General features: G+C 45.3%; 1 protein-coding gene across 6 annotated transcripts in view; it reads right to left on the reverse strand.

Moving 5' to 3' along the window:
- Positions 1-20,698, reverse strand: part of Nipped-A (Transcription-associated protein Nipped-A) — a 124,155-nt gene extending 103,457 nt beyond the window's left edge. For all 6 annotated transcript variants that reach the window (XM_068386924.1, XM_068386925.1, XM_068386923.1 and 3 more), the window contains exons 1-3: positions 20,666-20,698; positions 9,466-9,682; positions 5,526-5,636 (exon numbers count right to left, since the gene is read on the reverse strand). In XM_068386924.1, coding sequence (XP_068243025.1) covers positions 5,526-5,636; positions 9,466-9,621 — 267 coding nt within the window. In that variant the 5' untranslated portion in view covers positions 9,622-9,682; positions 20,666-20,698. The remainder of the gene's footprint in view (positions 1-5,525; positions 5,637-9,465; positions 9,683-20,665) is intronic.
- Between the last annotated feature and the right edge of the window lie 204 nt (positions 20,699-20,902).

A 20,902-nucleotide genomic window follows, 5' to 3' on the forward strand; every position in this document is an offset into this window, starting at 1 on the left:
CCCCTACCAATCTTCAAACCACTCTTCCTCCTGAACATTATCGTGTGAAATTTGGAATATGACACCATAATAGTTCTTTCAAAGCCTTCTTAACTAATTAAGCATACTGATCTACCTTCATACAAAGTTTGAAAGTTTGAATGTAATTCTTCTCATGTGGGAACTACGATTCAAATATACCTGTGACTTACAAACTCAAACAAAATACTATCCTCCATGCATTCCTTGTATTTTGGTCTAATTTTGAACCAAGTATTAGTCATGTTGCTAGGTGATCTTTAATGCAATTTACATGATGACCTGCTTTGGTACATACATATACCAAGGCACTTCCCCCAATTTTGGGGGGCAGCCGACATCAAACAAATAAAACAAAAAAAGGGAGGTCTCCTCTCTACGTTCATCCCAGCCTGACAAGGGACTCAACCGAGTTCGGCTGGTACTGCTAGGGTGGCACAGCCCACCCTCCCACATAATCCATCACAGATGAAGCTTCATAATGCTGAATCCCCTACTGCTACTACCTCCATGGTCATCCAAGGGACCGGAGGAAGCAGCAGGGCCTACCGGAACTGCGTCACAATCGCTCGCCATTCATTCCTATTTCTAGCACGCTCTCTTGCCTCTCTCACATCTATCCTCCTATCACCCAGAGCTTCCTTCACTCCAGCCATCCACCCAAACCTTGGCCTTCCTCTTGTACTTCTCCCATCAACTCTTGCATTCATCACCTCCTTTTGCAGCAGACAGCCATTTTCCATTCTCTCAACATGGCCAAACCACCTCAACACATTCATATCCACTCTAGCTGCTAACTCATTTCTTACACTCGTTCTCACCCTCACTACTTCGTTCCTAACCCTATCTACTCGAGATACACCAGCCATACTCCTTAGACATTTCATCTCAAACACATTCAATTTCATTCCTCACAACTCCGATCCATACATCACAGTTGGTACAATCACTTTCTCATACAGAACTCTCTTTACATTCATGCCCAACCCTCTACTTTTTACTACTCCCTTGACTGCCCCTGACACTGCATCATTCATTCACTCTCTGACGTACATCTGCTTCCACTCCACCATTTGCTGACACAACAGGTACTCAAACTGAACCACCTCCTCAAGTAACTCTCCATTCAACGTGACATTCAACCTAGCACCACCTTCCCTTCTCGTACACCTCATAACCTTACTCTTACCCACATTAACTCTCAACTTCCTTCTCTCACACACCCTTCCAAATTCTGTCACTAATCGGCCAAACTTCTCTTCCGCGTCTGCAACCAGTACAGTATCATCCGCAAACAACAACTGATTTACCTCCCATTCATGGTCATTCTCGTCTACCAGTTTTAATCCTCGTCCAAGCACTCGAGCATTCACCTCTCTCACCACTCCATCAACATACAAGTTAAACAACCACAGTGACATCACACATCCCTGTCTCAGTCCCACTCTCACTGGAAACCAATTGCTCACTTCATTTCCTATCCTAACACATGCTTTACTACCTTTGTAGAAACTTTTCACTGCTTGCAACAACCTTCCACCAACTGCATACAGCCTCATCACATTCCACATTGCTTCCCTATCATACGCTTTCTCCAGATCCATAAACGCAACATACACCTCTTACCTTTTGCTAAATATTTCTTGCATATCTGCCTAACTGTAAAAATCTGATTCATACAACCCCTACCTCTTCTAAAACCACCCTGTACTTCTAAGATTGCATTTTCTGTTTAATCCTTAATCCTATTAATCAGTACTCTACCATACACATTTCCAACTACACTCAACTAACTAATACCCCTTGAATTACAACACTCATGCACATCTCCCTTACCCTTGTATAGGTACAATACATGCACAAACCCAATTTACTGGTACCATTGACAACACAAAACAAATATTAAACAATCTCACCAACCATTCAAGTACAGTCACACCCCCTTCCTTCAACATCTCAGCTCTCACACCATCCATACCAGATGCTTTTCCTACTCTCGTTTCATCAAGTACTCTCCTCACTTCCTCTCTTGTAATCTCTCTCTCATTCTCATCTCCCATCACCGGCACCTCAACACCTGCAACAGCAATTATATCTGCCTCCCTATTATCCTCAACATTCAGTAAACTTTGGTACCAAGTTGAAATTGAATTTCTTTAACCATGTAAGGGAGTTTTGATGACAAGGAAAGATTGACAAAGTCAGTGATTGACACGAAAAGAGATGGGCAATTTTGTTTTCAGCATGTTTAGGTAAGATGGTTTACCAAAGTCTCTTAAACTATGTACTAATGGTTATTGTAAGTGCGACTGGTACACTAACAAACAAATGACCGCTGTCCAAGCACATTTATTCAAGATAGTCTACTAATGTATCAAATTTGACCGAAACCTCGTCAACCATAGATAGGTGTGATGACAATGTAAATTGGACATAACAAACAGACATACAGATGGAGTGATAACCTATAGCCAATCCAGCTTTGCCCATATCAAACTAGTAAGCAAAAAACCCATGAATAACACTGCTCACCTAAGCTCCTTGTTCCTACATATTTCTACACACAACTTTGGAACTTTACCATGTGCATAGTCTGAAAAAATTAGATTACATACTGAATCTATATTCTTATTGAAAAGGTTTCATTAAAGATTTTTGCTAACTATAAAAACCTGAGTAGTTTAATAGGAGTATGATTCAGCGTATCTGAATCGCTGCTGCTAAAATTTATAAGGTGTCGGTAGTTACTGGCAGGTAGATGGAAAGCCTCGTCCCCTCATCAGCACAGACTAGCCACTTTGAACTACACCTAAGACTAGCAGAGGTTGAGATGGGATACGTAACTTGAAGGACTCACAATCACATAATTAGGAAAAACACAAATTACTTTAAAAAATTCTATTTACTCCAACATGAAAATAAACTCTCGTCCTTGATAAGAGATTTATCCTTATGAGGGAAGAAGTTTCTATAACTAAGGTGGCAGATTACAAATCCGAAAATGTCAGAACACTTGACCTGTGAAGTTGTAGGAGTGTTTACTCCTATCCACTTCTTGACAACCTGAGGAAATTTTCTCAGGTGATAGGCTAGATTTCTATTGAAAGACAGACAATTATGGAAGAACCTATGTCTTAAAGAGGATATGATGGCTGAAATGTATGGTCAATTTCATGACAGTGATTGTAATCATCGTGTCCATCTTCCCCACCGTATTGAGGATGCTGGAGATACTTCTATCTTTACATGCCATAAAAAGCAGCTAAGTAAAATATCTTATCAACATTCAATCCAGCATATAACAGCATGACCGTTGTACCACAAGAGTGGAAAGAAAAGAAGACTGAGAAAGGGCAAGCCATTTTAACCTCTCATCTTACATTTATGTCGCCACCGCTATCTTAGCCGAGATGTTTCTTGTCCTGTGTAGGCATTCGGTTTAGTACAAAACCTGCTGAGCAGCTACCACTGGTTCTAACGAGGATGTGTCTTGGAACTTGTTGGTTTATTCCCACAAATACTGGGCCATGAAGGTTGTCTGGCATTTCTGACTCTGGTCTTCAAACCTTGTGCCACTCACAGGCTCTTCCTGTAGGATAGCATTGGTCCAAACCATGACTTGGTGAGAGTGAGTTTAAGCAGACTTCACTCGATACTCAGCCACCAAAATATAAGCTTACCTGATGGTTTCACAAAGCTACAACAGTGTGTCCTTAGAGATCTTGGAACTGTCAATGCTCTGGAAAAATTTTGGAGCTGCAGCCTGAAGGGCCGAGTCCACTTCAGAAAGCACTTTAGTGCCATTACAGGACAGTAGCAAATTATCCAGATTACTGGGCGTATCCTTAAGGGAGTCGACAGAAGGTTTGAGTTTATACAGCAAAGTCAAGAACTAAGGAGAACAAAACCTTCCATCCTTCAGTAAGACTGATGATACAAGAAATTCCATGAAGTTCATCTACTTGTTTAGCTAAAGCCAGGGCAAGAGGGAAGACTGTCATCAAAGGTTCGTACAGGGTCCTCTTGAGGAACCTAAGAACTTGGAAGTATCCAAACCAGGTGGCTTGAGTATCCTATGAAGACAAAACTGCTTGAAAGAAGTTTGCAAGATGAACTCATTCATGGAGGAGAGATCAATGACCAGTCTCCAATACCCCTTTAACTTCTATAAGAGGATTAGAAAACTGTAAAAGCCCAGAGAGACATCCCATACAATCTGTAGTGCATCCTTCACCTGCATTTTCTTCACCTATGCCCAAGGGGCGAAGGCTTTCTAAGAAGTCGGGTGATAAGATGAGAACATCATTGGAGTCTGAGTGAGGTGAGGATATGAGCCAATGAACAATAGTGTCCTGCAGCTGCAACAGAGGGATGACTGCCAACAGTTATATCCTTTGCATAAAGGGCACAGAGAATGGAGTTCCATGTCCTGCTAGCTCATAACCAGCCACAATTGCAGCTAGGTTTAACAGAGCAGCCACAATTTCAGATAGTTATAACAAAGCAGCCACAGCTGCAGATAGGTTTAACAAAACAGCCACAATTGCAGCTAGGTTTAACAGAGTAGCCATAATTGCAGATAGGTTTGACAGAGCAGCTACAATTGCAAATAGGTTCAACAGAGCAGCCACAATTTTAGATAAGTTTAACAAAGCAGCCACACACTGCCTCTACACGTGGAGCACAACGTGTGCGAATCGATGCTCAACTTAGAGAGCCATGCCCCGCATGACTTACCGGCCTTGGGCCCGGGAAAACGACGTTGGGATTCCATAAAAGAATTCAGAAGCAACACAAGTAAGGGATATGAACGGGAAAGCACAAAGGGAACACGTGTAACACAATGGTGGGTCGGACATGATGTGAGAGAGAGCAGCGAGATGTTATCTACGCCGCGACCAGATGCTTACTGGCGACACAGACCTAGCAGCGCACCCTCGCGCGCTGACCCCGGGTCGCCTCAGGGCATGTATCCATCCGCCACGGAGGGACCCGACAAGGGAAAACGGAGATGGGGGAACTGCGCAAAATTCCTGGTGGGTTAGGGAGGGAGGAGATCCCAGATACTCCTAAGAAAGTAGTTTGAGGTAAGTACTCCGTGTTGGAACAAACATTAAAATGCTAGGAGAATTTCCAAAGTAGAATTTTTTGTTTATAAATTATATTTCAAATGCTTAAAAAGAAAAAAAAATGGGTAGAGAAACAAAGATAATTTGAAGTAACCCCAAAATAACATTATTTTTATAGAGCAGTCACGCTCCTTAAGACTCTCAAGAATGAAAAGTACTATAATCCAGTAGCATATAAATTATTTATACTTCAAACTTTGTTATTCATATTCATTCATAATACATACATACTGGTAAAAATATATGCAATGTATTTTCTTTGTTTCAGGTTTGTCAAGGCAATAAAGGACAGCAATGAACCAAAGCTATTAAACTTTAAAATATATACAGATAAATGACAATGGCTTACAAAAAGGGGTTGTGAAAACCTATGTTTACCTGTATATTATACTCGGATATGAATAGTGTATCCCCTTCACTTAGTATCTTGATAAAAATCTTCATTGCATGTTCCAAAAACGAAGGGTACTGTGGAGATGCAACAATAGCCTGAAAAAAAAAAAAAAAGGGCAAAATGTTGAAACTTTTATAAGAGAATATAAAATACTCATCATCATAATAAACATTACTAATATTATTTTTAAGTCGTTTAACAATATTATTAAGTCTATTTTTTTAATCTCACAGGTGTGGTTTGAAATGTATATTTTGAAGAGGTAAGACTGGAAAAGGTCATGTTATAGAAGTTAGAGAGTTAATTGGGAATACAACCCTAGTAAAAAAAAAATATCACAAATTTTAAAAAGTAATTTGTATTTTTCCTGACTATAACAACCTGAGTCCTTTAATAAGCATATAATTTCTATGAAGCTGGAGACTGCTGTTAGAATTTGTATTATGGTGTCAGAAGTCACTGGTGGGTGGCAGGGAACCCCCAACCCCTGCCCACACAGAGAAGGAACTTTGACCTTCACCCATGAACTGTTGGATGGATGAGGTGGGAAATGTAACCTATTAAAGACTTAGGTTTGTAGTTAGGAAAACTGTCACGGGCATAAAAACAATTAGAATAGCGCCAACGTTATCCCTGCGTGTCGTAAGAGGCGACTAAAAGGGATGGGATGAGGGGGCTGGGAACCCCCTCTCCTGTATTATAATCCTGTGAGACATTAAAGAGGTGGAGCTGGGGGGAGAGTGACTGCTCCCCGCACTCTAGTTTTGGGGTGTTTGAAAGTGCGTGGATGTAGTACAATAGAGTAAAAGATGTGAGATTGGAAGTATGTTTAGGAATAGAAGGATGGATATATTGGCTTTGTGTGAGACAAAGATAAAAGGGAAAGGTGAAGTGATGTTTGGTGAAATGTCTGGTAGTATCTGGGATTGAAAGGGGAAGAGCAAGAGAAGGTGTGGCTTTATTGCTGAGGGAATGGATGACACAAAGTAGTGGAATGGAAGGAGATATCATCTAGGTTAATGTGGGTAAGGGTTAGGTTGAGTAGGGAATGTTGGGCTTTTGTCAGTGCGTATGGGCCAGGTTGTAAAAAAAGTGAAGAGCGGAATGAGTTCTGGAATGATTTAACTAGGTGTGTAGAAGGACTGGGTAGAAGGAATTATGTAGTTGTCATGGGTGACTTAAATGCTAGAGTGGGCGCTGGAGAAGTAGAAGGTGTCATTGAGAAGTATGGCATACCAGGTGAAAATGAGAGTGGTGAGAGACTGGTCAATATGTGTGTTGAGCAAGAGATGGTGATAAGTTCTAGCTTTTTCAAAAAGAAAGATAGAAATAAAAAATTTGTAAGAAATTTGTATTTTTCCTAGCATACAAACCTGGAGCTATTCATAGGGTATACTTTTGGCGCACCTGAAAGACGAGCCATGATAATTTTAGTGAGGGATAACTACCCCATCCACTAGTTAGCAGGTAGGGCTTACCTGCTCACTCACACCTCTTGGCTGAGTAACCACTTTGCTTTATGGCAGGACTTCTCGGGAGACAGGGCGGCGAACCATTTTGCATAAATAGTTCCAGATTTGTATACTAGGAAAAATACAAATTACTTACAAATTTGTTATTTGTTCCGACGTAGATACAAACACTCCGCTATCTATAGGGTGACTTAATCTTAGGAGGGAGGAAGTCCTCACCAACTGGCCTTGGTCATGACCCGGGGTCCTCTCTATTTCGATCTGTGATCGATAGTAGAAGGGACCCTACACTCCCTAAAATCAAGTGCCGATACGAGGTAATGCACTGATAGCGGCCTGCAGAAGCTTGTGTGTGAGTGGAACTAACAGTGTGGCTTGTCTTTAACATAGGAACTCGAGTACAGAACCTATTGTTCTTAAAGAATGGGGGGCGGGGGTTTCGACCATAGAGTTTTCAGAAAACTCTGGATCGCGGAAACACAGAGATTCGGATGAGAGCCTAGGGGTTCCGAATCTATTTGTGAATTCCTTTCTCACGACCTTAAGGGATGTTGTGCCGAGAACCCGCAGGAACTCTGTCTCTGATTCCTAATGGAATTTTCAGGAATCGTGTTACGTGACCAGGACCCAAAGGAACTGTCATAGTTACCAGTAGAGATTCATAAACCCTTAGGCAGCAGGCATCCCTCTGTCATCAGAGTAAAACTCTTGATGACGATGGGCGCGCGCAAACAAGTCACGGGACGAAAATTTTAAACTCTGTCACGAGACCACAGAAAATTTCCAAGGTTCATGTTCCTCAAGACCAGTTATCAGTTCAAAGCACCCTGTTTTGGACGGAGCACGACTCCCTACGTTTTTTACCCAGGTAATGTCCAACATGGCTCGCTGGCTTCATCTAAAGGGAGTAAGGATTTCTTTGTACCTGGACGACTGGCTACTCAGAGCAGAATCACAAGTAAAGTGTCTGGAGGCTCTTCAAATGATAATGTCCTTAACGCAACAGTTAGGTCTGATGGTAATCTGGCCAAATCTTAACCAACACCCTCACAGAATATCATTTATCAGGGGATGAGAATCGGTTTAGATTGCGCACAAGGCGCTCCGGAAATGTCGCAAGGACTTTCCCCTGGCGGTCACCCTACAACGGTTGACGATCCCTCGCAGCAATCAGCACACGTTTCAGTTCGCGCACACGGCGCGCTTCTAGTGTGTGAACTAAATAGGTCGATTTCATCCCTGTTTGACGCATACGATTCTCGAACAGGAGTTTGTGGGTAGTCTCTCAGAGGAAATGGTACGTAAATTCCAAAGAGCTAGTGGCCTTTCACCAAGCCCTGATTACTCACTGCATAGAAAAAGAAATGAATATGCAAGTAATACTATGTAGAACTACGTAGTTTACGTCATATGATTGTGACGTCATAGTGTTGGCGGAGTGATCTCCTTCCGCCATCATGTTTTTAAGAGTAGGTTCGTTATTTTTACAATACGTGGAAAAATCTCCTAATCCTACCCCTTTCAAGTTATGAACATAGCGATCATAACCCAACCACTACTCTCAGTCAAAATAAAACCAAACGAGCGAAAGCTAACAATAAATTGTACATCACCAAAATGACTGCAATTATACAGGTTACAGAGAGTGAAAAATCCAACGATGTTGCCAGCGTGAGCGGCAGGGAAGATCTGAGGAATCATGGAATGGTTCCAGGTACCTCGCTGGAGGACGCACAGGTGTGTACCCAATCTGCGATTGCCGCGAGTTTTGAAATTTCTGCCGGACGTCAGGGACGTATAAGTCAGATGTTTAAAACAGTCAATTACAATCAAATTGTAGAGAGAAAAAAAAGAATTGATAAGAGATACAAACTAGCTTTGTTAGCACCTAAAGAACATCCTTAATGATTGGTGGTTGAAGCAAAGTGGCTACTCGGTGTACGGGCAGGGGGTGAGACTTCCTAGCCACCCGCTGGTAACTACCAACACCTTGTTGAAAATACTAACAGACAAGTTCCAGCTTTACTGAAATCATACTCCTATTAAAGGATGAGGGTTTTTATTTGTGTTGGAACAAATTGACGAAACTGTGGACAGCGAGATGCTGTAAGAATACTTAATGCTGCCTACACCATATGCAATGTGAGGCAATAAATTACTAGTACAACAATGGATACATCATTCATAAAAAAAAATTTCATACCTGAAGGTCACACAATGAGTACTTTTTATTTACAAAGATTATGCATCCTTGCATTAATTCAATTAATCTTAATAGCTTTTTTTATCCTTGAACAAAATTGCACCTAAACTTAACAATATGATATAACAATTACAATTTCAATCCAATTTCACCAATTAAGAAATTACAGTTGGGGTATTAAACCAGTAACTTCATTTGTCTACAGTATTTGAATCACATGCTTTACTTGACAAAAATTCAACTACTTACCTCTAGATCTTCACTAAGTGCTTGAGCTGCTTTGAGTTTATTTTCATCCTTGGCACTGGGATCTGCTAACATAGTAACATATGACCTGAATGCATTCATCTGTGCAACTGGGTCCTGGGAGCCATGATGGCCCACTGACCCACCACCGGGACCCATTGTGATAGATATCTCCCTTTAGCCTATTCGATCATTTAGAATATAAGTACATTTTGAACTCCTGGAAGAAACAAGACTCATTAATATAAATTTCCATTTCAAAATCAAATACAGTATAACAATTGAAAGAAATTACTACCAGATAAGTGTTAATATTGATGTTACACATTTTCACTTCAGAAGACTAGCCTTAGCTATTTCTGTGGCAGATGAAAATGAATTGTGAAATATGAACAACAAAAATATATGAATATGTTGAAGAACATTTCTCCATGTTTCCCAGCCAGTAAATGAAATACAGATAAATCTATGCATATGTTCCACATTTAATAATAAAAACAGTTATCTGCAATTCTATTTTTGAATATAGGTTTAGTCCAAATCTTCTACAAACTTCTCATTGATTACCTGAGTATTTCTACAGGCCTCCACCTACTTCAAACATTCTAAATATTCTAGACGACCTGCTCTGTGCCAACTTCTCCAAATTATCGTGTTGTTGGGAAAAATATTCTGTTCCGATTTTCTTTTTTCAATTACTGCGTTATTGGAAGCAATATTTGAATCTTCTATTTTTTTCCAATTTACAAATTAATATGACCATATTTCATGAACCTATATCCAACCAGCTTTGTTAGGTAAAAATGTGAATTTAGGTTAGAGAAGCGAGCGTTAGTGATGGTCCCCCACAAGGTTAGTGATTCAATATAATGAACTTTAAAAATAATATGTAATTTTCCAAGTTTTAAAACCTGAGCCCTTTAAAATAAGGAATGTCTAGTGAAGCTGAAATGGCCATTCATTTGTTAAGGTTGTAGTTCATGACAGGTGGTGAGTGTGGGAAAAGTGCAGGGGAGGTAGCAGGAGTGGTAGGTGATAAGAAAATGCCAATCAAGCTAAAAGTCAAGATCTACAGCACAGTAATAATGTATGGATCGGAAACTTGGATGTTAAGAGAAAGAGAAGCAAAGCTTGAGAGAACAAATAGAAGAATGCTGAAGTGGAATATAAGAATATTTCTGCTTGAAAGATTGGAAAATGATGAAAAAAGAATAGCCAGTGTACTAAAGATTATAGGGATGATAAGAGTGTTACGACCGACATGGTGAGGGCCCGTGTTGAGGGCGTTGTTCCCACAAGTCAGTACCCTCAGACAACCATAAAACTCCAAACCCAATCACAGGCATACCATACAATAGTTAAGGTTGAGGGGAGGTAGTAACTCCTTTAGCCAATACAGAAGCAGTAGCTACATATGGGCCCACAGTCTAGACCTGTTACGCTGAAACAACTCAATCGAGTCTGTCAAACGGGGCGAGACCAACAATGTGACTAGACTTCTGCACTACCTATCCCCTTTTTTATAATCTGAAACCTTACTCAACCTAACCACCTAACCTTGCAGACTAGATATCTTACTATCTAGCTAGACTGAGGGCTCTGTTCCCACAAGTCAGTACCCTCAGACAACCATAAAAATCCAAACCCAATCACAGGCATACCGTACAATAGTTAAGGTTGAGGGGGGTAGTAACTCCTTTACCCAATACAGAAGCAGTAGCTACGTATGGGCCCAAAGTGTAACACTTTTCATAGTCCACTCTTACCTCCCTGAGGTAATGAAAAGCGAACACAGAGTTGCTTCTCCAAAACGTTGCGTCCATTATCTGCTTAACATGACAAATTCGTAGATAATTTGTATTTTTCCTAACTATGCAAACCTTAGCTATTTACATGGGGTAATTACTTCGGCGTAGCTGAAATGACGGGCCATAAGAATTTTAAGGAGGGTTTACTACCCCTCCGCTAGTTAGCGTAGGGAGGGGTAGCTTGCTACCCCTCCCCCCTCACACACACAGTGAGTGCTTCACTTTACTTAGAGGTAGAACTTATCCCGGGGGACAGGGCTGGTGGGCAAATATGTGTAAATAGCTAAGGTTTGTATAGTTAGGAAAAATACAAATCATCTATGAATTTGTCATTTGTTCCGTAACTGAAATACAAACCACGCTTTTTACATGGGGGTGACTTAACCCTTAGGAAGGGTGGTAAATCCCTGCCATACTGGACTTGGCTTGCCCGGGGATTCCATATTCGAGTGTCTACGTACTCAGACAATAGGGAATCCCTGCTCCTCACTAGCAGCTGTAAAACTGCTGCGGCCTACGTAAGGTGTGTGCGAAGGTGAAAAGTGACTCGTCCTAGGAAGTTGACTTGGAGTTCCTCAGATGGAAATCTAGGCTAGGACTCTCCCAATACCACCTCGTCAGGGTATGGGGACATGACAGTAAAGTATTACACTTAATACTAGGAACACAAGGGAACATGGTTTACCTGCAGTGGTTTGAGGTCAGCTGTGCAGAGAACCCAGGAGGCTGCTTTCTCCGAGGGAGGAGAGGATGAAGAAAAGAATAAGGGCATTGTTACCCGGTTTTAGCCTGCATGAATGAAAAGGTATGTCTGGGCATTGTTACCCGGTTTTAGCCTGCATGAATGAAAAGATATGTCTGGCCCTTAACCTTCTTCTTCTTGTCCATTAAGGAGCCTGAGGTTTAGACCAGCTGTTGTGCAGCCACCACAGGGTCAATAGAAAACGTATCGAGCCTCCTGTGGGTCACGTCTTGCAGGTAGTGGGCTGTGAAGGTGATCTGACGCTTCCACACCCCAGCTTGCAGGACCAGCGTGACTGAATAATTTTCTTGAAGGCCAGGGACGTAGCTATGCCCCTGACATCACGTGCTCTAGGGCGACGTGACAGAGAAGGGTCAGGATTCAAGGCCAGGTGTATTACCTTGCGAATCCAGGCTGAGATGGTATTCCTGGTGACCCTTCTCTTCGTTTTCCCAGTGCTCACGAACAAGGCTTGAACCTGGGGACGCACTGGGCAAAGTAGGAGATGGTCTGGGTCATCTGTTACAGAACGGAGACTCGAAACCTGGAAAGAGTCGAACCGAGGGTCCGGCACTCCCGGGTTCTGAGTCTTGGCAACAAACTCAGGGACGAATCTGAACGTTACCTCCCCCCATCCCCTTGAATGGGCGATGTCGTACGCGAGACCATGTAGTTCGCTGACTCGCTTGGCCAAGGCCAAAGCTAGCAGGAACACCGTCTTCCAAGTAAGGTGGCGATCTGAAGCCTGGCGTAGTGGTTCGTAGGGAGGTCTCTTTAGAGACCTGAGAACTCGAACCACGTTCCAAGGAGGGGTATCACTTCCGACTGAGGGCAGGTAAGTTCATAGCTTCGTATGAGAAGAGAAAGTTCCAGCGAGGAAGAAATGTCTATTCCTTTGAGCCTGAAGGCAAGACTTAAGGCTGAGCGATAGCCTTTCACTGCCGAGACTGAAAGACGCATTTCCTCCCGCAAATACACGAGGAACTCCGCTATTGCTGGAATGGTGGCATCGAGTGGAGAGATAGCCCATCCACGACACCAACCACAGAAAACTCGCCAGTTCGCCTGGTAGACCCCTGCGGATAACTTGCGCAGGTGTCCAGACATCCTGTTCGCAACTTGTTGCGAAAATCCTCTCTCTTTGAGGAGATGCTGGATAGTCTCCAGGCGTGAAATCGAAGCGAAGCTACGGCTTTGTGGAAGATGTTGGCGTGTGGAGGGAGTGGAGGGAGTTCCCTTGGAGGCTCCGTAAGGAGTTGGAGAAGGTCCGGGAACCATTCTGCGTGATGCCATAGCGGAGCTATGGGGGTCATTGACAGGTTGACCGATATTCTGGTCTGGTTGAGTACTCTCCTCATCAGACAGAACGGGGGAAAGGCGTACACATCGATGTTGTCCCACTGTTGTTGGAAGGCATCTTGCCAGAGAGGCTTGGGGTCCGGGACTGGGGAGCAGTACAGCGGGAGCTTGTAGTTCAGCGCTGTAACGAACAGGTCCACAGTCGGGGAACCCCATAAAGTCAGGACTTTGTTGGCTACTTGAGGATCCAAGGACCACTCGGTACTCACTACTGTATCTGTGTCGCTCTGCTCAGACTGTCGGCGAGCACATTCCTTTTGCCCGGAATGAACGAGCTGCTAGTGTGATCGAGTGGACTTCGGACCATCTCAGCGTCTCTACTGCCAGATGGGATAGCGGTTCTGAAAAGGTACCTCCCTGCTTGTTGATATAAGCCACCACTGTGGTGTTGTCGCTCATCACTACCACAGAGTGGCCCGCCAGGACTTGGTGGAACTTCTGAAGTGCCAGGAACACGGCCTTCATTTCTAGCAAGTTTATGTGAAGGTACTTTTCTGATTCTGACCATAGGCCTGAGGTCCTGTGGTTCAGAATGAGAAGTTCCACTCCCTTTCGTAGGTTCTCGTCTGCCACCCACCACTGGAGATCCGTCTGTTCCGGTTGTCCCATAGGGATCAGGGTGTCCGGGGAATCGTGTCCTTGATTCCACCGCGATTTGAGTCGCCACTGGAGAGATCTCATTCTGAGGCGACTGTTGGGAACTAGACGGGCCAGGGAGGAGATGGCCGAGGAGACGTAACCACGTTTGGGCTGGAAGTTCTTCTCGTGTGAGGAAAGGTCTCGCGACCTTCCTCAGCCCTGCTATCCTGTCGTCTGATGGGAAGGCTTTGTGGAGATTGGTGTCTATGACCATGCCTAGGTATACCAATCTCTGAGAGAGCTGCAGAGAGGACTTCTCGAGGTTTACCATGATCCCTAGATCTTGGCATAGTTTGAGAAGCTTGTCTCGGTGGCGAAGAAGGGTTGCCTTCGAGTCTGCTAGGATCAGCCAGTCGTCCAGATAACGGAGGAGACGGATGCCGATCCTGTGAGACCATGATGAAATCAGGGTGAACACCTTGGTGAACACTTGTTGTGCTGTGGAGAGACCGAAGCACAGCACCTTGAACTGGCAGATCTTGTCGTCTAGGCAAAATCTTATGTACTTCCTTGAATACGGGTGGACTGGGATCTGGAAGTACGCGTCCTTCAGGTCTAGTGTGCACATGAAGTCTTGTGGTCTCACTGCAAGCTTGACCGTGTCTGCCGTCTCCATACTGAACGGAGTCTGTTTGACAAACCCGTTCAGTGTCGAGAGGTCGATGACTGGTCTCCAGCCTCCAGACGCCTTTCTCACAAGAAAGATTCGACTGTAGAAGGCTGGGGACCCGTCTACAACCTCTTGGAGAGCGTCCTTCTTCAACATGGTCTGGACTTCTGCCCGGAGGGCCTGTCCCTTTACCGATCCCATGGTAAGGGAGCTCAATGACACTGGATTTGCTGTCACGGGAGGTAGACATGAGATGAAAGGGACGGGATAACCCTGACCGATTACGGAAATCGTCCAGGTATCTGCCCCGAGTTGCTGCCACCTTGTCACTTTGTAGGCATTCCCCCACTGGTGGACATGCAGGGGGACTGCCAATCCTAGCGTTTACGGCCTCGGCCGTTCCCTCTAGGATTTTTGCCTCCTCCCCTGGAGGACTTCTTGCCCCTTCTGCCCTTGGCAGGAAAGGGCTTAGACACCTTCTGCTTCTCTGTCGTTGTCTTCCTAGTGTCCTTAGCTGGACGGGGTTGCTGAGCTGCTGGAGGTTTGTAAGGCCTCGATGTCAGGCCCTTGTGGATGAGGGAATCCTGATTGGACTTCCTCCACCTCTCAGAGGCTAGCTCCACGTCCTTTGGCTCAAACAAGCTCTTACCGAGAACGGAAGTGTGTCTGAGCCTGCTAACATCAGAACTGGGGACCTTCTGGTGGAACCTCTCAGCCACTGCGTCCCGACGCTTGAGAATCGTGTTGGCCCACAAGCTCGAGACCTGATGGGCCAGAAACTCGATGGTTTGCGTGCCTGAGAGTAAGAATGTCCCCAGTGCCTTCCTGGTACTTTCTTTGGACAGGTCCTCAGAACGTACCAGGATGCCCAGAGATCCCAGCCAGATGTCCAGCCACGAAGTTGCCTGCATGGCACACTTCGCAACTTTCTCCTGGCTTAGGATCTCAGTTGCGGAATAGGACACTTGCCGGTTGGAGTCTCTCAAGAGGGCCTCCCCCCGTGAGTTCTTCCACCGAATGGTGTACTGGAAGACTAAAACAAGTCTCCTCTAGGATTTCAAAGTACCTCCTCTGATGTACTCGAAGAGGAGGGAGGAGCTTGTTACCGGCACTGGATCTATTGGAGGAGGCAAGCTCAGAGAGCTGGCCCTCGACCTTGTCTCTGGCACTCTTCATCCCCTGAGACCAGGGCAAAGCTGCACTGGCCCTAGAGAGTTTCTGGGTGCCGTAGATTCGGTCCAGGACCGTATCCTTCCCTTCACGAGGAGGAATCTCTGGGTCTGGGATCCCGTTGAGGTTCCTCATGAGGGTCAGGACTTGCCAGAACATATGTTCTGACTCCTGGTGCTCTCCTCCTGACGGACTGGCAGCGAAGTCTCCCGTCCCAAGAGGCTCTTATTGGGGAGACTCGCGGACATTCTCCAAAGGTCTATCTGGTTCCTCTCGGGTCCTTGCGGAAGACTTGTGAACAGTCTTCGAGTCCTTCGGCTCCCTCCTAGGAGGGATGTAGGACTCCAGCAATGAAGGATGTAAGGCCTTCGCCACCTCTATACGAGGAGACTTCTCAGGAAGCGGAGGAGTTTCCCCCATTCCGGCTCTCCTGAGGATGGGTGATACTCATCCGCAGAGGAGAGAGAGAAAGTCTGAGGTGGGGTGGGAGCCTTACGTAAGGACTTGGGAGGAGACAGGATAGTCCTTGGAGAAGTTATCACGTCTGGGACTCCTCTCTTCCTCTTCAGGGGGGGAGAAAGTTGCCACTGATTTGTGACCCAAGTCAGAAAGCGCAGGCTTCATTGCCTGCATAAGCGCTCTGACAATGGTACCAAACCAGGGCTGCTGGCTGACAGTCGCGCTGTCAGATACTCCCTCTGGAGGGAAGGGGATCGTTCGATCCCTTGGAGGAGTCGACACATGAGGGTTCGCCTGTTGGGAATCTGCAATGAAGGAGGAAGAAAGATCCTTAGACCTGTCCGGAAACCTCCCCTCCTCCGGCGAGCGCGCTGTTCTGCGCTTGCGGGAGGGGAGCGCGATGTTGACCTGTCCACCTGTACCCCTGATGTAACTCGGGCGTGATCGCGTTGGCGATCGTTGCGCCGATCACGCTGGTGATCGCGTGTAAATGCATCATGCGCAGCAGGATATTTGCGCTCGCTCGCACGCGCATGAGCGTGGGCGTGAGAGGTCGAGAGCGTGGGCGCGCGTAGGAGATGGTGAGGGCGTTTGGCGCACAGAAGCTATCTTATGAGGAGGGGTAGAAGGCTGGATGGGAGGGCACGCAGTGGGCTGATGGGCTACTGATGAGCGCGAGTGCGCGGTAGCATGCTGGCACGTGTCTGTCACGACCGGACGTGGGCGCGAGGGCGAGTTCACGCGTTGGCGAGCAGGCGGGAGGTACGCAGGTTGTGCCGTTGCCTTAGGCGATCGTGAGATACCCGGGTGCGCATCAGGATGTGGGCGCAAAGGTGTGCGTTGTTGCGATGGACGCGCAGCAGGAACTGACCGTGTAGGTGTGCGCTGTTGGGATGGGCGCGCGTCGCGCGCAACTGGAACTGGGCGCGCAGCTGGAACCTCGCGCGCTACTGGAACATTGTGCGCAGTTTTTATATTGCGCGCCGTTAGCAGAGAGTCCAGGGGAACCCGGGAGCGCCCGTGCGCTATCTTGGGAACCTCCTGGACTGCGTGCTGTGATGTAGAAGCGCGCTGGTGCGTTGGCGAGCGCGTTTGCGCTATAACAGGAACAGCACGAGGTTGACGCGCATCACCCTTAGTAGTATAAGAGTGTTGGGGGTCTAGAGACACCTGTGAGCGCGTGTGCGCTAACTTAGGTGCCTCTTGGACCGCGCGTTTGTCAGGAACTGTCGGGCGCGTGTGCGCAGGTGGACGCGGGAGCGCTATCTCAGGATCAGCTGATGGGCGCGGGAGCGCCGATGGTTGTGGGCGCACAGGGGAACCCTGGCGTGTAACTGGAACATTTGCGCGCATGCGCGCAGGTGAGCGCCGTGGCGCTAAATCAGGATCAGCGGTAACAGCAGGAGGGCGCGCAGGTATAACCTGGCGCGCAAGGATATGATGCGCAGTTTTGCGCTGTTTGCCCATTTGCCCAGAAGGGACCGGTGCCTGCGCAATGACAGGTTTAGATGGCACGTAGCACGCTTCCTCCTTGAAAAGAGATGGCAGGACAGCATGTCTGGAGGGTGACTGGATACAAAGTCCCGAAGGACGACCATCCTCCGACGGGGATCGTGAACGATCCCTGGAGAGGTCTAAGGTGGTAGCTGGCAGGAACGGTGATCGGGGAGTTGTCTCCTCCGCAGAGGGCTGCGAGGATGACTAACTCCCTTGTGAGGAGAAGGAAGGCCTCTACGGCATAGGGGAGGACGAGCCTTCCGTCTTATACGCCCACGAGGGGCCGAGGATCAGAACTCTGACCTTCGTAGGGCCTCCGCAGAGGAGTCTCTATTAGTGAACTCCCCCGGGGGGGGAGACCGTAGGACTTAGTTCCTCCCTCGAAGGATGTTCGGAGGGGGAACCTAAGCCTTCAGCTACCTCAGCAACAACAGGCAAACAAGTTTGAGCAGAGCCACTCGATGCCTCCGTAACAACAACGTCAATGACCGACAGAGGATCTATCCCTGCTGTCGTCAGTGATTGTTTAACAGCCGCACCCAGTTTGATCATGTCAAACAGGGCTTCCCTGGAGGTCGAACCCTGAAGCCCCAAGGAAGCCCAAAGCTGTAATAAATCATTATTATTAACAGGAAAATCAATATTTAAATCCTCCTCTGGGGGAGGAGGGGCAGCTGCCTCACTCTGGGAGGCAACTACCTCTCCCGCACCCCAGGATCAGTCAACAGCAAAACGGTCTACGCTACCACTCGCCGGCCTCTCGGGAGAGACCGCTCGAGTGGGAGCTTCGGAGGAGGAAAGGGCTACGGAAGAAGAAGTCTTGGGATTTTCTCTCTTCTAAGAAGCCTCTGAAGGAGAAATATCCCTTTTAGCCTTCTTCTTACATTGCCGGGCAAACCTCTCCCACTGGGAGGTAGACCACTCCCTAAACTCGATACATACGTTAGACCTATCACACCATTGGCCCCTACACTGAGGGCATAAGGAGTGAGGATCGGTGTCCAAGGCCGACATAAAGGTACCACAAGGGCGGTCGGCTTGTCCAGGGCACGTACGCATGATGAAAGAATAGAGGCCAACTTCAAACACACACTGAAAGAAAAAGCAAAACAGATTATGGCAGTCAAAAACGGAGGAGAGCGCAGACAGGTCTGTCGTCTCTCCGAGCCAAAAGTAAAGTGAAGCACTCACTGTGTGTGTGAGGGGGGAGGGGTAGCAAGCTACCCCTCCCTACCCCCCCTCTAACTAGCGGAGGGGTAGTAAACGCTCGTTAAAATTCTTATGGCTCGTCATTTCAGCTACCCTGAAGTAATTAACCCATGTAAATAGCGTGGTTTGTATTTCAGTTACGGAACAAATTTTGCATATGCATTCTCCATTGCCATACGAAGCTCAGTGAATTTTGTCAGGATTCCGAGTTTTTCTTTGTATACTCCTAGTTATTGGCATACTGGCCGGGCCCCTTAATTTACTGTTAAGACCTCAGCAAAGAGGAAAGAAAAAAAATAAAGATTACAGCAGCCATACGAAAAATTATAGAAAATAATAGGAAATGTTCTATTTAAGATATAAGTAATAGAATAAAAAGATATGAAAATATATACCAAATATGGGAAAAAAGGGATGCAAAAATCAAAGTAATAGAATAAAGACAAAAGCTAAAGAGATGATGGAAATGCAAACCATCCATCCCACACCTGATTGAGTTGAGAAAGAGAATGCGGATATAGTGTTTGAGGGAGGAGGCCAACCATTAAAGGAATTTCATTCAGAACAGATGCAAGGTGTATGTATGATAGCAGCCACCTGTATGTATTATTATGTCTAACTTAGAATACGGCAGTGTAAGGGGGTCGCATGGGGGCATCAACCAACCCCCCCTGTTAGGTAGGTAGGTAAAGACACGGCTTAGGTTAGGGGGGGAAAGTTTAGGTTAGTTGGTGTCCATTTTTGACGAACGCGTGAGGAACTGGCCGCTGATATACAAAGGATCTGATAGAAGTTTTTAGGAGTATCAAAATACCATACTATATGAAGTGTACAGCATGTTCCTTTCATGTGGTAAGTGTGCAGAATGTGTTATCATTTATACTAGCCTATTCGTTTCGGTAACAAAATTCACAGCAGGTGCAATATCAAATTATATGTACAAATAAGAGTGTTTCTTTCATGCACTGAGTGATCATAGCACATAGCATATAGAACAGCTTGCATTTACAAGCCTATCACCACAATTACAGAGGCTCTACACAAGATCCTTACCTGATACACGAAGGGGGGGGGGTGATCAGTCTAAAATAAACACTTCCTATATTAACCTTTTTGAATAGAAATTTAGGCAGAATTGTTTGAAAAACACACATAAGTGGGATAAACATATTTCCAATCACATTGACAGAACTCTGTATAAAACACATAATTTGACCAGCTACATTACCAAACACCAACTCAGTGAAAAGAAAGTTTACACTTGGAATATTCGGAATCACCAAAACAATGAAACGACCTTTAGGACAACTCTAGGCCTGTGGAACCCTAAGCTAGTGACAAGGCTAAAGAAACACCAAGAATTCCGGCAATTGACAGGTTTTCGCTATGTTATAGTGATATCACTTGTCTGCAATATTGAAACTAACAAAAATCCGTGGGCGGCAGTTATCAAATGTAACACATTACATGTTAACACCAAAAAATTCCTGTAAAGTCTGTGAAAATTGCAATGAAAAGTCGCGGTCGCGAAAACACCGCTCAAATGAACTAACTTAATTCTAAGATTCTAAACAACTGCAACATTAAATTGTAGCCTAATTCAAATCACAACATATATAAGTACTTCCTAATACAACTTAAACACAAATATAGTCATTAATCACATAATTTACAGTAATAATAAGGGAGAGTCTGCATATTTTTGTTTACCTTCGACTACAGTAGCGCCATCTACATCTTCCCAGTGCGCTAGGTGAATGGTTCTTTTTCCTAATATGATAATTTATTTTAAAATTATGTATTTTTTCCAAAATATTTAGTAGACATTGTTATCCAATTAGTTTAAAATTTACATAATTACTAAATATGTATGCAAAAAAGGTAAATTAAAATGTAAATAGTACATTAGAGAACTTGGTACCCAAAAGAGCTAGAATAAGCGGTAAT

The sequence above is a fragment of the Palaemon carinicauda genome, chromosome 14 (assembly GCF_036898095.1).
Source record: "Palaemon carinicauda isolate YSFRI2023 chromosome 14, ASM3689809v2, whole genome shotgun sequence".
Classification (NCBI taxonomy): Eukaryota; Metazoa; Arthropoda; class Malacostraca; order Decapoda; family Palaemonidae; genus Palaemon; species Palaemon carinicauda.